Source organism: Dermacentor andersoni, chromosome 3, assembly GCF_023375885.2.
Source record: "Dermacentor andersoni chromosome 3, qqDerAnde1_hic_scaffold, whole genome shotgun sequence".
NCBI classification, from domain to species: domain Eukaryota; kingdom Metazoa; phylum Arthropoda; class Arachnida; order Ixodida; family Ixodidae; genus Dermacentor; species Dermacentor andersoni.
Genome location: NC_092816.1, coordinates 139178297 through 139198866, shown reverse-complemented (window position 1 = coordinate 139198866; position 20570 = coordinate 139178297). Strand labels below are relative to the sequence as shown.

The 20570-nt window shown below is 53.5% G+C and overlaps 1 protein-coding gene across 4 annotated transcripts in view; it reads right to left on the bottom strand.

The window, feature by feature from the left end:
* The window catches only part of LOC126525152 (uncharacterized), a 109161-nt gene that overhangs the window by 49479 nt on the left and 39112 nt on the right, over window positions 1-20570 (bottom strand). The window contains exon 1 of one of the 4 annotated variants that reach the window (XM_055067567.2): window positions 18298-18316. The exons of 2 other annotated variants lie outside the window; for them this stretch is intronic. In XM_055067567.2, coding sequence (XP_054923542.2) covers window positions 18298-18301 — 4 coding nt within the window. In that variant the 5' untranslated portion in view covers window positions 18302-18316. Of the gene's footprint in view, window positions 1-13339; window positions 13557-18297; window positions 18317-20570 lie in introns of those variants that run through there. One more of the 4 variants, XM_055067568.2, reaches the window with a different exon arrangement.

The window sequence follows — 20570 nt, the reverse complement described above, 5'->3', positions numbered from 1 at the left end:
AGTGGTGAGAGTGTCAATGTTGGCGGTGAAGCTCGCCTCCTGAATAGGTTCACTGCACTTGAAATATTTCTCTCTGTTATTATTGAACCAATTTAAAAAAATTTGTTGCGGTAGAGCGCTCCTTCGAGAGCAAGTAAACAACTTCCAGCGTATCACTAAAATGTGCTATGTGGCATGGTGAGAGGTCCTCTAAGGAAATGGGAAGAGTCACTGCCGGTAACTGTCCACTAAGTGTAGACACTACAACTGCAGTGTGTCTCATAGCGCTCAAAAGCGGACGTGCCGCCACAGTTCACTACTTGATCACAACTAGCGGCACGCGCCGAAAAGTCAATCAGCTCAATGACACGTCATCGCCGTATTGACCGCTGCCGAGGCCAACGCGCACAACCCGGCCGCTCAAAACAAGCACCGGCGACTGTCGGTACCAGAAGAAAGCGAGAAACGACTCGTGCGACTAGACCTTTCTAGGGCGTCGCCAGAACCGCCGCATCGATTAATCTGGGCCCATTCTATTCACTGATCACTGGCCTCGTTTCACTGCCTATCGCCAGCGGCACCTTGTCGCCCTCGTACCTCGGGTTAACGAGCTGCCCTTTGCTCAAACAATTCGCCAGAGATACGCTCAGTTGGAAGATAGCGACACCATTGCATCGCGATTAAGTGGCTCATTTAACGCAACTATGACCCCGGCTCGGGTACGTAATCGCCTACGCCTCCGGCACTCTTACGGTACACGTACTGTGCTGCAGGGAGAACATGGACGATTATCGCCTAGGTGTAACACAAACGCCAACGGACATATTTTTTTATCTAAATATATACGGCCAATTAATTAAATCATCCACTTCGTTCTGATAAAGGCGATGAAATATTTGGCCAGGTTATCACTGGTTCACATGCTCCCTTTACACTGGGCCCTACTGCACACGGCGGTACGAGGCGTGAGCTAATGAAACGTCCTCCCCCTCCCCCCCTCTTCTTATTTGTCCCAGGTTTTTTGGCAAGCTCTCCGCGAAATGCTGCGCAATGTCGAGCGGTAGCAGAAACAACGGCCGTGTCTTGTAAGGCACAAGCACCGGTGCCCTGAGGGAAGAGGAGAACTGGAGAGCTCGGCAAACAGCGCGACACGAGGAAGCAGCGCTCCCGTACCTCGAGAAGGCACTCGCCACAGGCAGTTGTTTACCCCGAAGAAAAACGAGAATAAAACGAGTTTGTCAGCCAGCGCCGCGCGCTTTGTCGCTTCTCGGAACCAACCTGCAGCGTATTTCGTCCAACCATGGCTCTCATACAAGCGTCAAGCGCGTAACAGCGGAAGGCGCGGCGTGCAAGAGAGTTATAAATGTGTGTGTGTGTGTAGAGAAAGAGAGAGAGCTGCGAAGGTCGGCCTCGCCACGCTCCAAATACGAACAACGCGGAGCAGCTGCCTTTCCCTCCCAGCGATCGCAAGAAAAAAAAAAGTACATATTCTAGATTCGACATATGGCGATGGTGCGACACGCAGCATTCACCCCGCACAATTAACAACCAGAAGTCAGCCAACCAACCAGCTGACGTCAATGGGCGTCTGTCGTTCTGAAATTCCTCAATGGGCTTCCAAGTCTACAAAGCCCGCACACCGCGGGGGATAAAGTAGGCTTTGTAGCCTGATGCGTCTACCTCTGCAGAGGTGTATCGGTACGCCCTTTCACATCACATTTATCTCTCTCTCTCTCTCTACGCGAAGCGGTGTCCAACATGTTACTTCTACTTCTTTAAAGACAGGCAAGTGGGTGCTACAGAAAAGGATGCATCCGACGGTTCATACTCTACACTGGGGCGAGTCGTGAATCGCTAGCTCATGTACTTCGATTCAGCACACAGGGGTGCAAAAAAAAAAAAAAAAGTCAACTAACGCACCACCGCGGGCGACGAGTGAATCGCTTTATTAGGGAGGAGAGAGCTGCCAGGGTGTCCCAATATCGCTCCGCTACTGCGCAAGCGGTTTCGCTTCGCGCGCAAGTCGCACGGGCTGCCGTCGCTAACAGCCACTTTCGAGAGAAGAAAACATCTCACTGCGGGGCAAGAGTGGCTCCGGTGGCAAGTGGTACACACACAACGCCATCGGAAACGGGTTCACCGCCTCCGCCGGTTTAGGGGAGACCGGCGCGAGAAACGCGGCGGCACACATTACGTGCGGCTCGAGCTGGGACCGGAGCAGCGGTGCTTATCAGAGCGGAGAGGCAGCGCCGAGTCGCTACAACAGCGGCCGATTTTTCGGTGTCGCGCTCCTCTTCCTCGGCTCGCCCGCTAAGCGACGCACGCCGCACAACCCGCGAGTGCACTGCAGCGCGAAAGCAAAGACAACAAGGTCATTTCGCGTGGCGATAAAGGACTTTCTCGAAGAAACAAGCGCTCTGTTGGAGTTGAAAACGGCCGTCGAATGGACCAATGTCGTAGAACGGCGGACTCACGATGATGCCTAAAGCGTCGCGAATAAGGACGCTTCAGTAAAGGCGCCGTCGCCAGGCGCTACGATCTGCAGTTTACGGACGGTGACGCCGCTACTCGTACATAACAAACTGGTACAGCGCGAACACTACAGACTCGCCGCGCATACAGCTAATGCTACTACAAATGGTTAGCACGAAAAAAACCACACAGACAGACTGAACTCCAGTTGACATAAACGTAAAGCGAAGCATTTTTGGTATGATTAATTCATGAAACATGCGTGTGTGCATATGAAGTGTGGTTTTCGAGGTATATATATTAGTATTAAAGAGCAGAATGTTATACAAAGAATATTTCTTTTTTTTGCAGTGAATTATAGAGAAGTTGAAGATGACATATTTACGTGCAGGGCGTCTCATATTTGTTTAAATTTTCAGTGACGTTCATAGTGTCGTCGTGTTGCACTCGTGTTTCTGACGCGTCGGTTTCTTCTAGCGCAACTGCGGATCGAAACGCGCCGGCTTGCCCGAGAGAAGTAGTGTTCATGCCGCTTGTCGAAGCATGCGTCCGCGGAGTAAAAACGGCTTCCATATCGGGCCTCTGTGCTAGAGATCCCGCGCTCGAATCCTGCCGTCGAACAATTTTATAAATGTTTGTTTACTTACTTATAATACCGCACTTTGTCGAAAATGGTGAGTTTGCAACGTCACAACGCCATTTGAAGCCAAAAGGACAAAGTTTAGGCAAACTCATGTACTAACCACCGCTGCCATGGTGGCCGAGTCGCCCTGTTTGCAGCTCCAATAGGCACTAGCGCCACAGTTCACTATAGTAATTATTGTTTGAAACGATGCTTGAAACTCGTACACTACTTCGCAGCATCGTTCCTAGACGTCGCAATCGCGTTAAACGCGCTCGGCCATGGAGGCAACATATGTACAAAAAGGTGCCTGGAGCTCGGCACGAAAGCTTCGCCTTGATATGGTTAACATAATCATGCACGACGCCACGACGGTCTTCTCTGAAAACAAGGGTCGGCGCGTCATTCAGCGTGAGTGGACGCGCTATCTGCATTTAGGACAAGCGTCCCGCCGCTCCGAACGCAAGACGCGCACAACTGGCACCGCGACAGCGAGCTCACGCATTGAGGACAGCGCCATCAATGCCGCAGCTGTCGAATTCTGATGAGACAGCCGCGTTGAGTTATCAGCCTGTCGCCACGTGCATCAGCTGCCGTCCGTGCGACTCGGCCGACGATGGAAGGCGCTCCTCTCGGAGGCGATAAGAAGCTGGATTTGTGCCCCTCGGGGGCACAAATTGACGATGAGCGGTATCAGGCGCAAGGCTTATCCGCGGCGCCGGCCAGCAGGTGACGCGTTCGCGCTCCGCCGGGTGAAATGAGAAATCGCCGGCCAGAACGGTACCGCTCACGCAAGGGACGGTCGCGCACAGCGTAATGGCCGCCCAGCGGCACCAATTACCTGTACACGATGCGGCGCGGGGATCGGTCTAAGAAGCCGAGCCACATTAGCGAGCTCCCGTGTGCGCACGCAACAGGGAGACGACGCGGGCGTAGAAAGGGCGGAGCAACGCCTCGTACAGAACTGGGAGCACCGCGGGCACGTACGCACGGCGGGGCGAAGAGAGTTAGTCGCACGTGCGACAGACGCACGAGTGTCTCGAGGCGGCGACCAAACAGTGTCAAGGAAGCCAGGCACCGCAGCGGGGAGGCACGGGAGGAACCGAGGCACAGCAAGGAAGGAGAGAATGAAGTAGTTAGCCGCACGCGAGGGGCGCGCCGCCCGAAACAATGTGGGCGCGCACGGTGAGGGGCACGAGGGGAGGTCGAACATCGGCGCCCCGATCCATCAAGGCAACGGTGGCCCAGTTTACGCTGGCCCCCAATCCACACCTCGGGGCCGCTCCCGCTGCCAAATAAGCGGCAACAGGGCACGTGCAGGCGCGCGCGCCCTTTTTCGAAACGAGAAAGAAAGCGCGTGACCCCTTCCTGATCTGTGCCGCGACAACGCGCTGGCAAGCAGCGGCGCGCGAGCTACAAGGGCGAGATCGATGGTCACCGCAGGCAGGCCAAGGCGCGGAGGCTCACGTGACGCGCGCAGACATCCCGAGACGCATGCCCTACCTAGCTACGAGCCCCAACGCTACCCGGAGTGCCCTAGAACCAGGCGCTTGCGCACACGGTCACCAGACAGCGCGTCCGCTAATGACATGACGCGTCGTCGAACGGGAACGCCATCCCAGAAATGGCCACGCGCTCCTCCCGGCGCGTATTCTTCGTGGGCCACAATGCAGCTTGCTCGACGAGCAGGGAGCGACGCCGCAAGCTTGCGTTCTAGAATGCGAGTCACAGACGGCGAGCCACGACGCTTTCCTCGGGATAAAGACGACGCGTTCAGCCGTCGCGAGATGACGACACACTTCCGAGATCCCGTCGCACTCGTGGCTGACCGACCGTGCACATCACCGCCGGAGACGTATCCGCGGACAGGCGTCGTCAGCAGCTACACGGGACGGTGGCCTCCACCGGTTCCGGAAGGAAGGCCCACATCCCGAGTCGTTGCGCGCGCGACCTCGGCGCCGACAGGTGTGTTAGCCCTTCGCAAAGTCACGCGTGGCCCAAAATCTGGACGGAAGTGTAAGGGGGCGGCGGGAACGCGCTCCCATCCAGCGACTGCCGCACGGTGTCCACCATTCACGCAACAGGGCAGTGTCGGGCCCCGGCACTGCACGTGCTCACATTCGCATTCTCGAACCATCCTCTATTCCGTTATCAACATGAAGCTGTGTCCCGACCAGAAGACGGAGAGCTGAGCCGCCATGGAGGAAGGAAATAGGAGGGTGCATTACGTCACGCTTGGCAAGCGAACGAAGCCCACACATTTGCTCATTGGTGGCCCACCTCTTGCGTCGAGATCACGGAGCAAGGATCGAGATTTTTTGAGACGTTTGGTTGCCAGTAGCTATCTATGCCAGTAGTTTTTATTTGGTGCGCGCTTGTTGAGCTGCCCTGCCGTGTCTCTGCCTGATCGGCCGTGGTGGGCCGACAGGTTTGGCTTCAATCGCGTTGCGGTATGCTCCCTTCTATTATTTCCTTTCTCCACGTGCGCCGCTCCGCCGCGACTGATGTGGTCGCTGCGCTCGAACAACGCTCCTCAACAGTTTTCCAGTTATAAATCAGAGAGGCCGTAAATTTTTTTCTTCGCTCGAAGCCCAACACAACGCCATTATCGCTACGGGTGTTAAATGAAGCAAATAACCGTTAAGCAGTTAGTTAGATTCTCGAGTTCATTTGTAAAGAGCGCTTCACAAGCAACTGGTAAACGCGTGCATTGCACAGAAGCGTCATTGAAGACAGGTGTCCGTGTCTTGTAGTCGGCGAAGCGCAGCAACAGCTTCCGAGTCGACGCCCGTTATTGCACGCATGCTAGGCGAATCCGTGTGCAGCCACTACTGGGTTCAAACATCACGCTGGTTAACAGCAGTGCGCGGAATCGGCCTTATGTCCCCCCCCCCCCCCGTTTTACATTACCGTAATATGGCTGAGTGGTCGACTCAACATTGCGGGACAGTCACTACCCCATTTGGCATCTAAGCGCTGCTACAATATATTAAACATCGTATACTGAAAATGGTTCACCCGTGGTGAGCGCGAATAACATTATTTTCCGGCGCACATATTCCATACCGCTGCTTATGCTTTAAATATTACGTGACTACGCACTGGACTAAACAGTTAAGTGTCATAAATAAGCATCGCAACACAATGACGAAATAGTGTTACGCTCGACGAACGGGGTAAGTGACCTTCTAGTCTCTCCTGCCCTACTGCGACGAACCGCTTCGTGAAGCTAACAACGCGTCCCCCTCGGACAGACCAGCGGCGACGCCGAGGCGAGACACGTTAGACGAATAGTGTTGATGGATGGTACACTAACGCCGTCCCCGTTCTACGCCGTTTTCTCACGGCCACTGCTGTTTGACAGAGGCTCCAGCTAACTCCTGGGTCATCCCAGGAACCAAGACGCGCGAGCTTGAGTCAAGAGTGACAATCTCTGTCTACCATGAGGAGCCAACAAACACTGACACCAAGGACAACATAGGGGAAATTACTTGTGCTTAATAAATGAAATAATGAAACGATAAATTATTGGAAATTAAAGTGGATGAAAAAACAACTTGCCGCAGGTGGGAACCGAACCCACAACCCACAACGTCCGCGTGACGCCCGCGGCAAAAAGGACGTTCCACGTCCGCCGCCAAGGTCTGTGAGTGGTGGCGCTGGCTAACACTCCCAGGGTTCTACTAGGACACATAAATATCCAAGAAAGTGGATGGGAAAACAGCGCCGCGGCAGCTCAATTGGTAGAGCATCTTGAACGAAAAAAACAGTCAAAAACACAAAAGACAAGAGGAGAGGTTCACACCACAACGACTGGTCGTTGTGGTGTGAACCTCTCCTCTTGTCCTTTGTGTTTTTGACTGGTTTTTTCGTTCAAGTATGTACCAACTGGCCCAGATTTCAACCCTTCTGGTAGAGCATCGCACGCGAAATGCGAAGGTTGTGGGTTCGGTTCCCACCTGCGGCAAGTTGTTTTTTTCATCCACTTTAATTTCCAATAATTTATCGTTTCATTATTTCATTTATTAAGCACAAGTAACTTCCCCTATGTTGTCCCTGACGTCAGTGTTTGTTGGCTTCTCATGATATGACTAATAAAAATCGGGCCCCTCGGTTGACCCCCCTTCTCGTACAATCCCTGTCTACGAAGCTCCCCTCCTTTCTGTGTGTTCAGTGAACAAAGGCGCAGGAGTGATTGTGCGCACCCTCGCCCTCAACGCGGATCCTTCGGCGACTTTGGACGATCCAATTAGACGATTTGGGCGGCAGATTTCCCTGGCTTAGGGATCCAGGGAGCACATAGGGGGTTTAAGCAGACTTTTTCGGCTTTTCAGGGGGTGTTTCCATTCAGTCATGCTAGACAGTTGATACGTAACGTGCTTTAGTCCTCATGTAGATGTTGTAAATAAGTCCAGTACTCCTCGTTCTCGATGAGAACGTGTTCCTCCCTTCGACAACGTCCTTAGCGTGAATAAGTCGGACGACGGCATGGGCCAGCTACCCCTTTTTACACGCCCGAACCCAACTCTTACAATAGACAATCTCCAAAACCTAAAAGATAATAAATGTGATTTCTCAACGAAGCTGCACCAAGTGCAGTTGCTTATTTTTCGCGAGATTCCCACAGTGGTTGACCAATTAGAGCATAGATTCCCGTCCAATAATATATATGCACGAATCTTGGAGCAACGTCCGCAAACGCTCGGCCATATATCGCAGAAATAATGAAAACAAAAATGGAATGTTAGAAAGTTTGGGGCTCTTGCAACATTTGGCAGTAAGTGGGCCCAAAATAAACAAGGCTCGTGACTGGGCTAGTGTAGAGCGACAACTGAATGTAGAAAATTTTGGAAACGGTTACAGCATCCGAGAACCAACGTAAACCAAGCGAGAAAATCCATATCGATTACTTTTTCTTCAAGATTCGCTATTTAGCGCTTTCCCTCGTACGGCGCGGCCGTTATCGCCCAAGGCGGACACTCGCCAGGAGGAATAAAGCTGGAATAGAATCCAAACAAACGAAATGTCACAAGAACACAACATCCCAACAACACTGCCGAGACATTTCTTTTCCAATTTACTGCTCACTTCTACGCTTTCAACATTCACTCCTCATTTTAGCTGATGAAATAGCGTGTGCCTGAAGGTCGGACGCCTTCGTGCGTTCTCCCCAGCGCCAACATCGCAGCCTTCAACGAGGCAGCAGATAAACGCGTTGGCCGGTGTTCAACGCGCCCAGGCACTTCTGCGGAAACAAGCCGAGCGGCCTTCACGTCGTAACTGAGACCGCCACTATAGGGCAACCGAGCGTCGTTGTTTGCGAGAGGATGAACAATGCGAGTCGCTATTACGGACGCAATGCTGGCGAAACCGCTACAGGCTGCCGACTTGAAGACTTCAGCATGGGCTTCGATACTGTTACCCTTCGAGTACGACGAGCGCCTGGAAGCAACAGTAGCCGGGAAGCGGCAACATGAGCGAGGGATATTTTACGTCTCAAAACCTGCGGCGCGAACTTTGAGGCAAAGGAAGGCTCCGGGTTCACCTGAACTATGTTAAGTTCTATAACACCCCACCCAGTCACCTCGACTGACGTGATCCGGATGCCACACGAGGCGTCTTTAACCTTTACCCGGCTGTTCGCAGTGTTTAAACAAGATTATATATGTTAGAGCCAGACTGCGTCCATAAACGTCTCTCCCCACTCATTTATCTCTGCAACTGCCACTATTGCTACTAGATAGTCCGGTTTGTCTATTTAACACTAATTTATATTTAAATAATCCCGAGCCAGGCCGCGGGGCCGTAGTGGGGACGTATTGCTTCGTCATTCTTGTCGTTAATTTTAATGACTAAACGACTATTTCCCATAAAAAGAATTCTACGGTGCGGTTCTGGGTAAAAAGTTGCGCGCAGGCAAACGGAGTTTCGTCAAAAGAACGAACGAACGATGTCGCAACTCGTAGGAACCTGCGAGCTGAGGAGGTCAATTAGGCGTGCAGTCGTTTACGGCACAGGTGCTGCATTATAGAAGTCTGGTGAAGTCAATGACCCGTGTTGTGCCACCCTGCGTGCCTACATCCGAGCGACCGGGCACCTCCCCCTGCCCACCGCGTTCTTCTGAAGTGGTTGCCCTTGGTGACAACCTTCGAAGTTCCAGAAAACTGCCGAACCCTTTCCGTAGGTTAAACTGAGGAGTTCGGGGGCACACAGGACCACGACGAATCCACTGGCAGGCTTCAAAACTCCACCGAACTGCTGACCCTTGCCGTGGAGAGCGGTTTTATGCAGCTTGGACTGCTCCTGCTTCGACGAAAGAGGAAAGCGACGCGGCTGACGTCAGCACCGGTCCTGCCTCGTTCCTGCCGACGATGGGACGCCCAAAGGGATTTAGGGCAGAGCCGGCCCATCGTTAAGAGGGAGAGTGGACACCAACCGCCCCGTCGGCCTGGTGCGCTCTTCGGCTCCGCTATTTTGTGCTATCACCTGCTATATTGTACACACTGTACAAAGCTTTTCGTCTCCTCTTCGTCGGCTCGAAGAATCAGACTGTCGACCGCGAGTCGCAATACCCGTTACGAAGCTTAAAACGCCTCACATTCGCAGCGCCCGCCAGCCGCCCTCGTATGCGTGAGTGTAGGCGAGATACAATGGCGCTAGGCTACGGGCTTCGGCTCACCAGCAGCAAAGGGATTCCCAGCCACCAGCCAATGCAGCCCGAGTCTAATACCCCTGTCAAGCGGGCAAGTTAAGTGCACTTACGGCGAGTGCACTCGGTTTTTAAGGGCACTTTCCCAAATCTTAACGTCGCAGCGGAGTGTACTCTCAGATGAGTGCACTCAAGTCGGAGTACGTTCACGGAACGCACTTTCCTGGCCGAGTGCGTAGCCTCGCCGCCAACGGTTTGAAGGAGTGCCTAGCCTCGCCACCAACGCTTTCAACGACGCAAAATGTAATGCATAGAAAAAGGACACAAAAGTTCATTTCAGTTATTGAGCAGCTTTTAACAATATAATTTGTGTTTAGCGAGAAGCGAAACAGCACAATAAAGAAACAAATTTATCATGTACGCAACTAACGGCGCCAGAATGATGCGGCACTGCGCCGCCGCCATGTTCATTCAGTTCGTGTTTATTTTGGTGTGAAAGCGTGCTAACCACGCCGGTCGTGCTTTGAGTCGTGTGCGTGGCATTTTGCAGTGTAGCTAAATATCGAACTCGCCGTCTTTGCTCATATATATACTCGCTCATATTCTGTTCTAGCAGGATCAACTGCCGCACGCCGCAGTGTTGTTTTGGATTGGCTAGGCATTCGTCTTGGCCAGCATTGACTTGCAACACACTTATAATAAAAACATCTTCGTTTTTTGTTGAGAAAAATATATGGAGTTTGTTTTTATATATAATTCTACTTAAAACAATCTCTTTTTAGCAGCTTTCACTTGTTAATTTACATCTTTAAAAACGCGCTCTTAGTCTGTCGCGATTTTTTTTTACTGAGAGTGCACTCTGTTTTCCCGTTAAGAAGCGCGTTGCCTAAAGTGTGACTCAAGGTCCCGAAGTGCACTCCCCGTAAGTGCACTTAACTTGCCCGCTTGACAGGGGTATAACACGCCGATGCTTTGGCTATATATGTCACCGAGGCCTGTGCTCCCCGGATGAGTGGTCGAAACCAGGTACGACCAGAGTGGATTCTCGTTCGGACTCTACACTGCGACAGCGCGTTTCAGAATAAATAAGGCATCCCCACTCACGCGAGCACAACACCGCCGTCAGTCATATATTATTCATTTTTATTGAGGGCGCCATAGCTAATATGCATTTCGTCTTGGACAGTATTTCAATAAACACCCACCACCAGGTGAAACGCTTAAGGAAAACTCTGTGCTCACGCATGATGAACCATTTTCACGATGCGCTCGTATTATTACAGGACTTCCTGTTACCATGTCACCGCACGTCAGGCACTACCGTTCACACGGCGTCGACGCAACAGCGCGCACTCGAACGTTATTTGGCGCATTGTGTTCTGCAGAGACAGTGGGCTAAACTAAACCGCCGCGAAAAAGAAATTAATAATTTCAGTCGACTCCCGCTCGTGCTCCACACGACAGTCACAGCAGATGTACGAACAACGTAGACGGATAGAGACGCTGAAGACATGCAATGTAATGACACGGCATTTCTTTTGTCGTTTCTCTCACTCATCTCTTTGTTCTGGAACACAGGCCCTCGGAGGCCTCGAAATTCGGCCACGAGAGAAATTATCTTTTTTGTCGTTGAGCTAGGCCGGGAAGGAACTACCGCCCCACCGCGAAATTAAAGCGGAATGCACAGAGGTACGCAAATGAGGGCGGTAAAGAGAAAGAATCGAGAAACCGGAAAGTGAGAGAGAATTAGTCGCCTAGCAACGGCGCGAGCGCGCGTGTACGTGCCAATGCAAAACCGGCGGGACGAGGTGAGGGCAAAGAAAGAGACAGCTGACGAGGCAGGCAAAAGAGAGAGAAAAAAAAGAGGAGGAAGGAACAGCCCCCGCCGGGCAGTTCATTCCGCGAGGATTGAGATACGGGGAAGAAAGAGAGAGAACCCTCGGCACGGCAATCGCTCAACGCAACCTCGAGACGGGCACGCCAAGGAGAGGCAGCGGATAAGCACAAACCGTGCGCGGCGATGCCCGCGTTCGTATCGCTTATTTAGCCAGTGAGGGGGAAAACAAAAAAATATCACTGTCTCGTGACGCGCGCAAGTCGTTCTATCGCCGCCCGACATCGTATCTGTCCCAGAGACGAACGGACGAGAGTGGCACGGACGCGTCCCTGAGAGATAACCAATAGACACGAGACATTTCCTCGCTAAAGGCGAATCAGATCAATGGTCGGCAAGCGAGTTTTTTTCAATCGCCATTGTTTAGCGAAGAAAAATGCTGCAGCGAAAGTTCCGGAGAGTCGTGCAAGTGAAAGCGACAAAGGCTGGTCACGCTGGAAAATAATCGGCACGATAACGCTCAGCTTCGCAGATAAGTGCTAACGATAGCAGCCACAGTGACATTAGCATGTGGGCCGCGAGAAAATGATAATGGCCACAATCACGTTCAATTGATAAAAATCCCAAGTCCGCCCCAGTCACACCGTCGGAGGAAAAGGCCTGCTCGAGGCAGGCGCGCGTACGCGACGCTCCTCAAACCGTAAGGACAGCACGTTAACGCTTAATACGACCAGCGTTAAAAAAAAAAAAAGCATGCGCTCAACTGTCGGAATAGAAGCTCGCGTGAGCGATCGTACTGACAATGCGCACTCGTTCATTCGCAGCGAGGAAAACACAAGAACTCTCGACAGATAAAAAACAATCGATTTCTAGCACGCTACAGAACCGGTGTTTTTGTCAGCGCGCGGGGCGAAATACCAAAAGGGCGACACACGCGGAGGCGCTCGACAGTCGCCGTCCACGTGGCTTCCCGACGGCCGCAATATGTTACACGAGGACACGCTCGCCGCGCGAGCGACGATCGTCGGAACAGGCGAACGTGCAAAGACCGCACGAAGACGATTGCGAAGAAAAAAAATGGTGCTGTTTTTAACCAACGCGCGGGACTGCACGAATCACAAACGAAGCTTAAAGAGTTCGAGGGTGGAGCTGACACGTACGCAGAGAAACGGTAGAAAGCGAGCAACGGCGTTCCCGCGCTAGGCAACGCCGCCTGCACGCAGTTGTTGAAGCGTATTTATTAAAGCACGTTCTCATCCCATCTTAACTGTAGTCGGCAAGGGGACTGACGTACGGTTTGCGGCGAAATTCGACGAAAACGCGCTCGCATTTGCTGCCGCCAAAGTCGACGACCTATACAGCTATTCCTCCCATATGAGTACAAACAGCGGGAGTAGCGCGGCATGACACAGACACCGCAGAATTATGTTTCGCCCGGTTGCCACTCGAAGTGTCCCTTGCCAGACAGTTTCTTTCTTTTTTCCGAGCTAACAACGGAAAATGACTCACAATGTCTTCCGGGACTCAGTTGCTCGTTACCGCACTTTCCATAAAGTTCCGACCAACGACTGGCAAGCTGGCAGTAGCCGCTGTCCGAGCAAAAGCACGGCTGCCGACGCGAGCAGAGAAAAGACGGCAGAGGGCGAAGAACCGCCGCCGCCGCAGCAGCCAGGCCGCTCCACGCGAGCCCACCGCGTGGCGGTTCGTCGACCCCGCCAGCAGCTGGTCACACCGCTCGCGCTCGGAACCGGCGGGACAGCGAAGGCGTTGCGAGAATACGCACCTCATGCTGAAGAAACGGGTGTGGTCCAACCGGCGATCGTGGAACGGAGGAGACACGTCCCGACGGGAGACGCGCACCGCGGGTGCTCTCTTCCAGTGGGGTCACACGAAGCAGCAGCAGCAGCGGCGGCGACAAGCTGCGGCGTGGAAAGCGCCGACGTGCGTAATCCGTGCCGACAGATCGAGCGCTGCTCCTCCTCGAAGCGGCGAACTGTTGTCGGCCCAAGAACACACAGGTCGCGGAGACGCGCAGCTAGCGCGTTCGGCGCGAGGACCGCGTCGGCTGCGACGCAGGCAGGCAGGCAGCGCCACGCGGCACCGACGTCGGCGGGGTAGCAGCGAGCGAGGCAGCGACGACGGCGCGATAGCGCGGCAATGCTGCGCGCTTGCTCGCTCGCTCGCTGCACACGTGGTGGCGGGGGAGGGGGTCCGGCGGAGTATCCTCGACCGGTCGAGGGTCGCGAGACCAGCTCCTCGCCCCGCTTTCAAGGAACGGCCGGCGGCCACGTCCTTTCTCGCGACGCGCGCCTTCAACCAGTTCTGCGTCAAGAACGAGAGCCGGCGGAGGTGGTGGTGGTGCGCCCCCTCCGCTCCCTCCCCTTGCCAACGAGTCGTCGCAGGGGTGCCTCCGAGGCTGGGCGGAGTGCGCGGCGGCGACAGGCACAGGGGAGGCCGTGATCCGAATCCTCGCCTCCGAGCCAGCTCTCCCCCACGCGACAATGTGTGCGAGAGAGAGAGGAGCAATCGGACCGAAATGCAGTCGGCTCGCGATCCTATCCGGGAGCGCAGGCTCGTTTATTCGGACTCATTTTCGAGTCAGATAGGCACCGCCGATTGGGAACGCAGATCCCGCTCGCGCGCCAGCAACGGAGCAAGAGCTGCAAATAAATTCAGAGTGCCGCTTTTCTTTTATTCTTCCAACTTCCGGAGCCTAGCGGACTGCGCGCACGCAGCTGGATGGGGCGAGCAGGAAACGGCGATCTCTCTCGACGCCACTTGATCTCTGTGATTACGCGCACCTCCTCCTCGGTGGCCGGCTCCCCCTCAACGATTCATGCTCGAAACACATTGTCCATGCACCGATGCCCAGATGGGACAGCAATTAGTCGGGACACAGTTGTTCCTGCCAAAGCGCGCGCGCTGCTTCGGACGCCTTTTTCTTTCTTCTTTATTACATGAACCCCGACGGTAAATGAACTACAAATTATTGCTTTTCCTTCGCACAAGCACGCACAATAGACGTTTTCTCATGCATACAACACACTCTACGCTTCCAGTCAGATGCGTTCCGTGTTGTGCACCGACGTTCTTGGAACAGCTCCGTGCGCCTGGCTCAGCGGATCAGGTAGCGCTTTCCCAAACCTTCCTCCCTCTCTTACCAATCAAAGACGCCACGCCACCTTCGTGCCATCGCCATGGCAACAACACGGTGGCGCCAGCAGTTGCGAAATCTCGCAGAAACTCTCGATTGATTTCACAAATAGCAGACACCCTTCACTTCGCAAAATTCTGCTTTTATCTCTTCTTTCCTACCGCGTTCGCATCGCATGGTTCGCAAGCAGTACGCAGGTTTTCCGGCCGAACGCTAGGAAACATGGAGACGGCCGTGATGACCTTTCCGAACAGCTGGGGGAGCACCAAGGCGAGTGCTTCGGCTCCTGTTTTGCCCAATCTGCAACATGCCAGCGCCCGATATCGCCCGGCGGGAAATCCTGCAGCGTCGCCAAACACCGCGCAGAGACTCGAGTCCCAGGAAGAAACGACGGACAGCGCGCACTGGAAGGCCGAGATGCCGCGTACTCTTCTTGCGGGAAACGGATACGGAGGCCGGTCCCCCCCGCCGCGGAAGGCAGAGCACAACGGGCATCCGTTCACGAGAAGACAAGCACCCACGTGTCCCACCGCCGAGCAAACGGCGCTGCTCGTGACACGCGTCCGGGCCAGGCAGCTGTCTGCACCGAGGCAGCAGCCCAGGGGAGAGAGAACGCTGCACAGCGTGCGTTTGTTTCTTCGGACCAGTTCGGGCGCACTTTCTTTTTTTTTTGCGATAGCAATTATGTGGACACTCCGAGCGAATTTTTGCCGACCTCGTGAGGTTCTGCACGTATTTAGGTGCACGTATGCCATATGCCACGCCCTGCTATATTACATGCAGGTTATATTACAACACCATTCTATCACTAATGTTGCTCATGCCAGGTCTTACCTCCCTGACAACATTATTCCCACAACTTTGGCAATGGCAGTCCCACAAATGGCATAAAACGCAACACCGACAGCACATGCCTTTAATCTTAAGTCTTGTCGGACTTTAATATTAAATGTGTGCAACAATAACCGAGTTCAAACCTTAAGATAACGTAACTACATTGGCACGGCTGCGCACAGGCTCCGGATACGACCTACGAAAAAGGTTTTGAACATACCCGATAAAGTGGTGGTAAATTCGCTAAGAAAGATGTTGGCTCTTACTACTTCAACTTAAGCTGCCACTACAGTTTCGAATCTTACACTTCGTGTAACATTCTAACATATTGCTATCGCATTCACTGCTTCGCCCGTACGACGAAACTGTTGTTTACGTAACTTGGCAGAGTGGAAAGGCACCAGAAACCAACGATTCCAAGCCAGACTATGAAGACGCACTCGCTCGCATTGCTAAGTAATTACCCTGTTCCATGGTGCTTGATGTCAATAAATGTTCGATCGTTCAGACATTTGACGAAGAGTACGCTTCATTCTTCAACGCAAAAGCATCCTCTTCAACGCTGCGCGCAACTTCCGGTACACGGCACGAGCAGCCCATCGCTGGAAAGTAACTACGGCGAAAACAAACCAAGACAGAACAGACAGCAAGGAAATGACGCTAAGCACGTAACCATGCAGCAATCTTACACGCTGCTGGCCACTAGAATACTGCTCACGTTACGCGCTTACTTCCACTGGAGAAATCTGAAACATGAAGGAACGAAGAAAAAAAAAACAAAGACATTTCGCAGGCACGCTTGAGACTTGAATCTGTTTCTGAGTCCCAAGTCACGATCCGTGTATCTTATACCTACAAGGAGGGGAACAGACGGAAGCGATACCCTATCAGACCTCTTGCATGTTTTTGGACATCGGTTCAATACATTTCATAAATAGATCACAAGCGACAGCCCAACAATATTCACCCTGGAATTGAAGCCAGATGCACGGGGGCGCCATACTATTGCCCGATGCACGGAAGTGGTGTGGCTTACTACTACTGCAAACGTCAATGCTACCCTTCAGACCTAACTAAAGGAGACAGAAACATTCAAAGCCCGCGCCTTCATAAAAAAAGAAATAGAAAAAGACGGTTACCTATTAATTACGAAAATGAGATTTTTGGTAACATAGCATCAGTCATAGAATAGCAAAGCGAACAGATGTCTGGCTTTCGGGCGTACGCCGATGTCGTGGTCCCGACAAATCGCTGCTGAAGTGCGTAGTGCCCTTCCGCATGAAGCTCGCAGCGCGCGAGACGTCAGGTTGCAAACATCGCTACAGTTCTGAGTATGCCCTTGGTTTCTTGGGTTGTCCGTTATGTCCGCACAACTAATATGGGTTCCTTCTGTGGCGTACTTCACTCTACTGTACTTCTTATTTTGCGTAAGCCTTAACGCCAGTGACGCTGGTATATCACATAAAAGGACCACGACTAAGCTGGCGCTCACTCAGTCCATCGACAGCCCGGCTTCCCTCACGGCCGTTTAATAATGGCGTAACGTGAGCAATTTATCTTGTCATCATCTTGTGCCGGAAGTATTATCACCACCTCATCAAACTCTGAGCCTTGAGTTTTATGGATTGTCATAGCATAAATACTCTCATATTTAGGTAACATATTAAGGCTAAAAGCTTTATCTTGTTTACCATCAAAATATGCGCGAAGCTTACCAGTAGCATCTGGCCACATAATCCCCCCCCCCCCCGCCATGAATATTTTCCCGTAACTGACTAAACCAGCGCGCACACAAAATATATGTGGTGCACATTGCAGTAAGACACTGAATTACATCAGCTGCGGCTTCCAGTCGGTGCAAACACTTTAGCCGCGCGAAAAGAACCCATTCCCGGGGATCTACTCTCTTAAAATTGCATCCTTAGGGTCGTATCTTGCCACACAACAGTAATCGTCATCTGTCATGTTCGCATTTCCTTTACCGCAGCGAGCCCGGTAGCTCCAAGTCACGAACGGCATGCGCGTTATCAGCATGACAGAGCCTTCTCGACAGGAAAGTAGCGTGCGCGGCGTTTTCAAGACAGGAAACGCAAGCAAGGCAGGTGACGATTATTGGTGCATGGCAAATATACACCCCAAACGGTGTACATTTGTCTAACAGTGTACACGGGCCAGACGAGTTGCAGGGGGAAATCCAGCGAGTAATCCTGCATCCGAACGTCGTACATCAAGCAAATGCCTCGTCAAACGAACACCGCTTGGGCTGCGGAGCCGGAAAGCGGTCGAGTCATTTTCGCTGCGAAAAGAAAACGCTCCAAAGCGACCGTTCCCGCGAGAAAACGCAAATCGAAAGCTCAACAAAGAGAAGCTTCAGCGGCAGTCCCTCGAGCAAAGCCAAACGTCGGTTTTCGCTAATGTCTTGAGAAAGCATCGAAGCGGCACGAGAGAAAGGCGGACGAGCGGGCCGGACGTTCCCGAGACCACCACGGCCAGCCTACTCCCACAACCCCCAAACCCACATTTTTATTATTATTATTTATTGCCATTCTGCAGCTTCACAGACGACGGGACGGCGAGCCACCACACGACGCTGCTGTGGCTGTAGCAGCAGCGTCACCAATAGGTGAAAGAAAAAAAAAAACAAAAAAAAAACAGGTAAGGCGAATGCGACGTAGACGAGGCAAAACAGCGTCAAAGCTGTAAACAAAGCGCAGCCACCGTACACAAACACAGAGGAAAAACGCGCTACTCACACATGCTGGCGCGCGCCCAGTGGAGCGAAAGCGAAGACCAGAGGAAGAAACGGGGCCGATCTACTTCCTACGCCATTAGCCTGCTATTCCAGGCAAGCAGGACACGCACACGGCCTCGGAAGGCCGGACGGCAGGTAGCTGTAGAGTTACACGCACGAGGAAGTCCCGATCACAGAGCTCGATGAGGCAGCCGCCACTACCCTCACGGCTCCAACTCGCCCCCCTCCCTCCCACCCGTGTCCATTCTTCTGCTGGTACAGCCTTACAGCTAGGGCCAGCCGGAAGAAAACAAAAGGAGAACAAGAAAGGAAGACGCCGAAGAGGAAGGGTTGATCCGCCCTCTTCGCTGGCTGGTCAGGCCGATGCCCAGGCGAGCGGATCGACCGCCGCGAACGCGTACAGTAGTTTCCGCGTTTTTGTCCACAAATTTCAAGCGCCGAAAGGTCGCACGCACCAGTCTCCTCTTCACACGTACCGAAAGTAGGCCGCGGGTGCCTCACTTACTGCGTACTCCCAAGTTCGCCTTCACGTGGTTTGTCCCCGAGCAGGGGACGGGATCGCGGGGCAGCCTCGACAGAGCCGACAGCCGCCTTACCGATGCATCGCGGAGAAACGAAGAAAAAAGGCGGCGCAGAAAGCGGTGGCTGGCTTTCTGCGCCGCGATGAGATCGTTGCGCGTAGCCAGCGGAAGTCCCGATGTAGGCCGGCTTTATAGCATAGCGTCTCGTGCTAAATCGCAGTCACATCCAGCGCGCGGTGCTAACGCGACGCTGTAGCGCAGTTCCGCGCACGCGAGAGAGAGGAAGGAACATAAGCCTCGCGCGGCGTGCAATCGAGCTGAACGCGTCAGGTGGAGGGCGACGTGGAAGGCGGCACGGCACCTTCTATAACCAACACCGTTCGTAATGCAGGAAGAGCGCGTTACGACAACAGCGTGAGGCCAGGCCATCCGCGGGAGCGTTCGGTGCAAGCAGCTGCACCGGGATCCAGCAGAGAGAAGTTCCACGAGAGGAGCTTCCCTCGCACCGACGAGATTTATCAAGCGCGATTCCCCTCGCTCGCCAAAAGCATCGGACGCAAATAGAACGCGCGCTGCAGGACCCATATTTTTTCCGCGGCGTAATTGCAGGTATTTACAAGCAGCACCACGACACGTCTATGGAGCAGCAGGCATAATAAGGAAGCCTCGGAGTCGGCGCGGGGCCGGGTCGCCTCGCGGCAGTGGACGCGGTTTGTCCGATTCGCCAAGTATAACGCTCTTCGCGAACGCAGCCAACGATTACAGGGACGACAAAGCGGTAGACACCATGGGACGAAGATCGATCGTTCTCGACATAACGCATATCCTGGAAGTACAACCGGAGCCGACGGGGCGTCATGCCCCGACGCGCCGCACCGCATTTGCAACAGCAACGGACGCCACACAACAGTGCCTGCACACAAGGCCGCACTAGAATGGAAAAAGCACGGCGGCAGCTCTCTCGGAGGCCAGGGATCGCGCTTGGCTTCGTCGCAAATCACAGACCTCGCAGCGCGCCGAGAGTTCGTCCTTCCACAAAAGTCAAGCCTAGACGATTCCTCATCCGCCGCGAGGCACGGGGCTATCTCAACTCTCTTACGCGTCCCGGCATCTATCTCGACGTCTACATTATTGCCGAGGAATACAAATAACCAGGACGAATAAACAGCGCGCAGCGGCGCGAGCCAAGTCGCCTGATCCAATAATGCACGCGCCCTCCTCCGTGGAGTCGCGCACACCAGTCGCGCATACTTATGAGACTCCCCCTCCCCGCTCCGCTATCTGCTGGCCGATTTGCGTTTCCTATCCGCCGCGACCAGCCAGCCAAACGAGCCGCTTGCGAGCGCCCTTGCTCGAATCCGCAAAGAAAGGGGAGCGGGGCAGGGGGGCCGAGAAAAGTAAACAGTACAACGGGTGGAAACGGACCTCCCGCTTACGCAAGCCAGCGAAAAGGAGCCAAGCACCAGGTACGCGAAACGCAACAAACAGCGTTGAAACAACAAAACAGTACGGCTTTAATGCAGGGGAAATTTCCACTCCTCTCCCCTCTTCCTAACTCGGCGGCTCTCGCCTTCCATCGCTGGCCGGCTATACACGCTATCCTCGCCGACCAGCGCGTATCGCTCACTCTATATCGCCTCGACGGTTCGTTGCCACCACTGCAGCCGCCGCCATTCCCCTAATCTCGGCGCAAATTTAGGGCCCACTATCGCGCCGCGAACTGAGGCGGGCGGCCACGATTTCTCAATTCTTT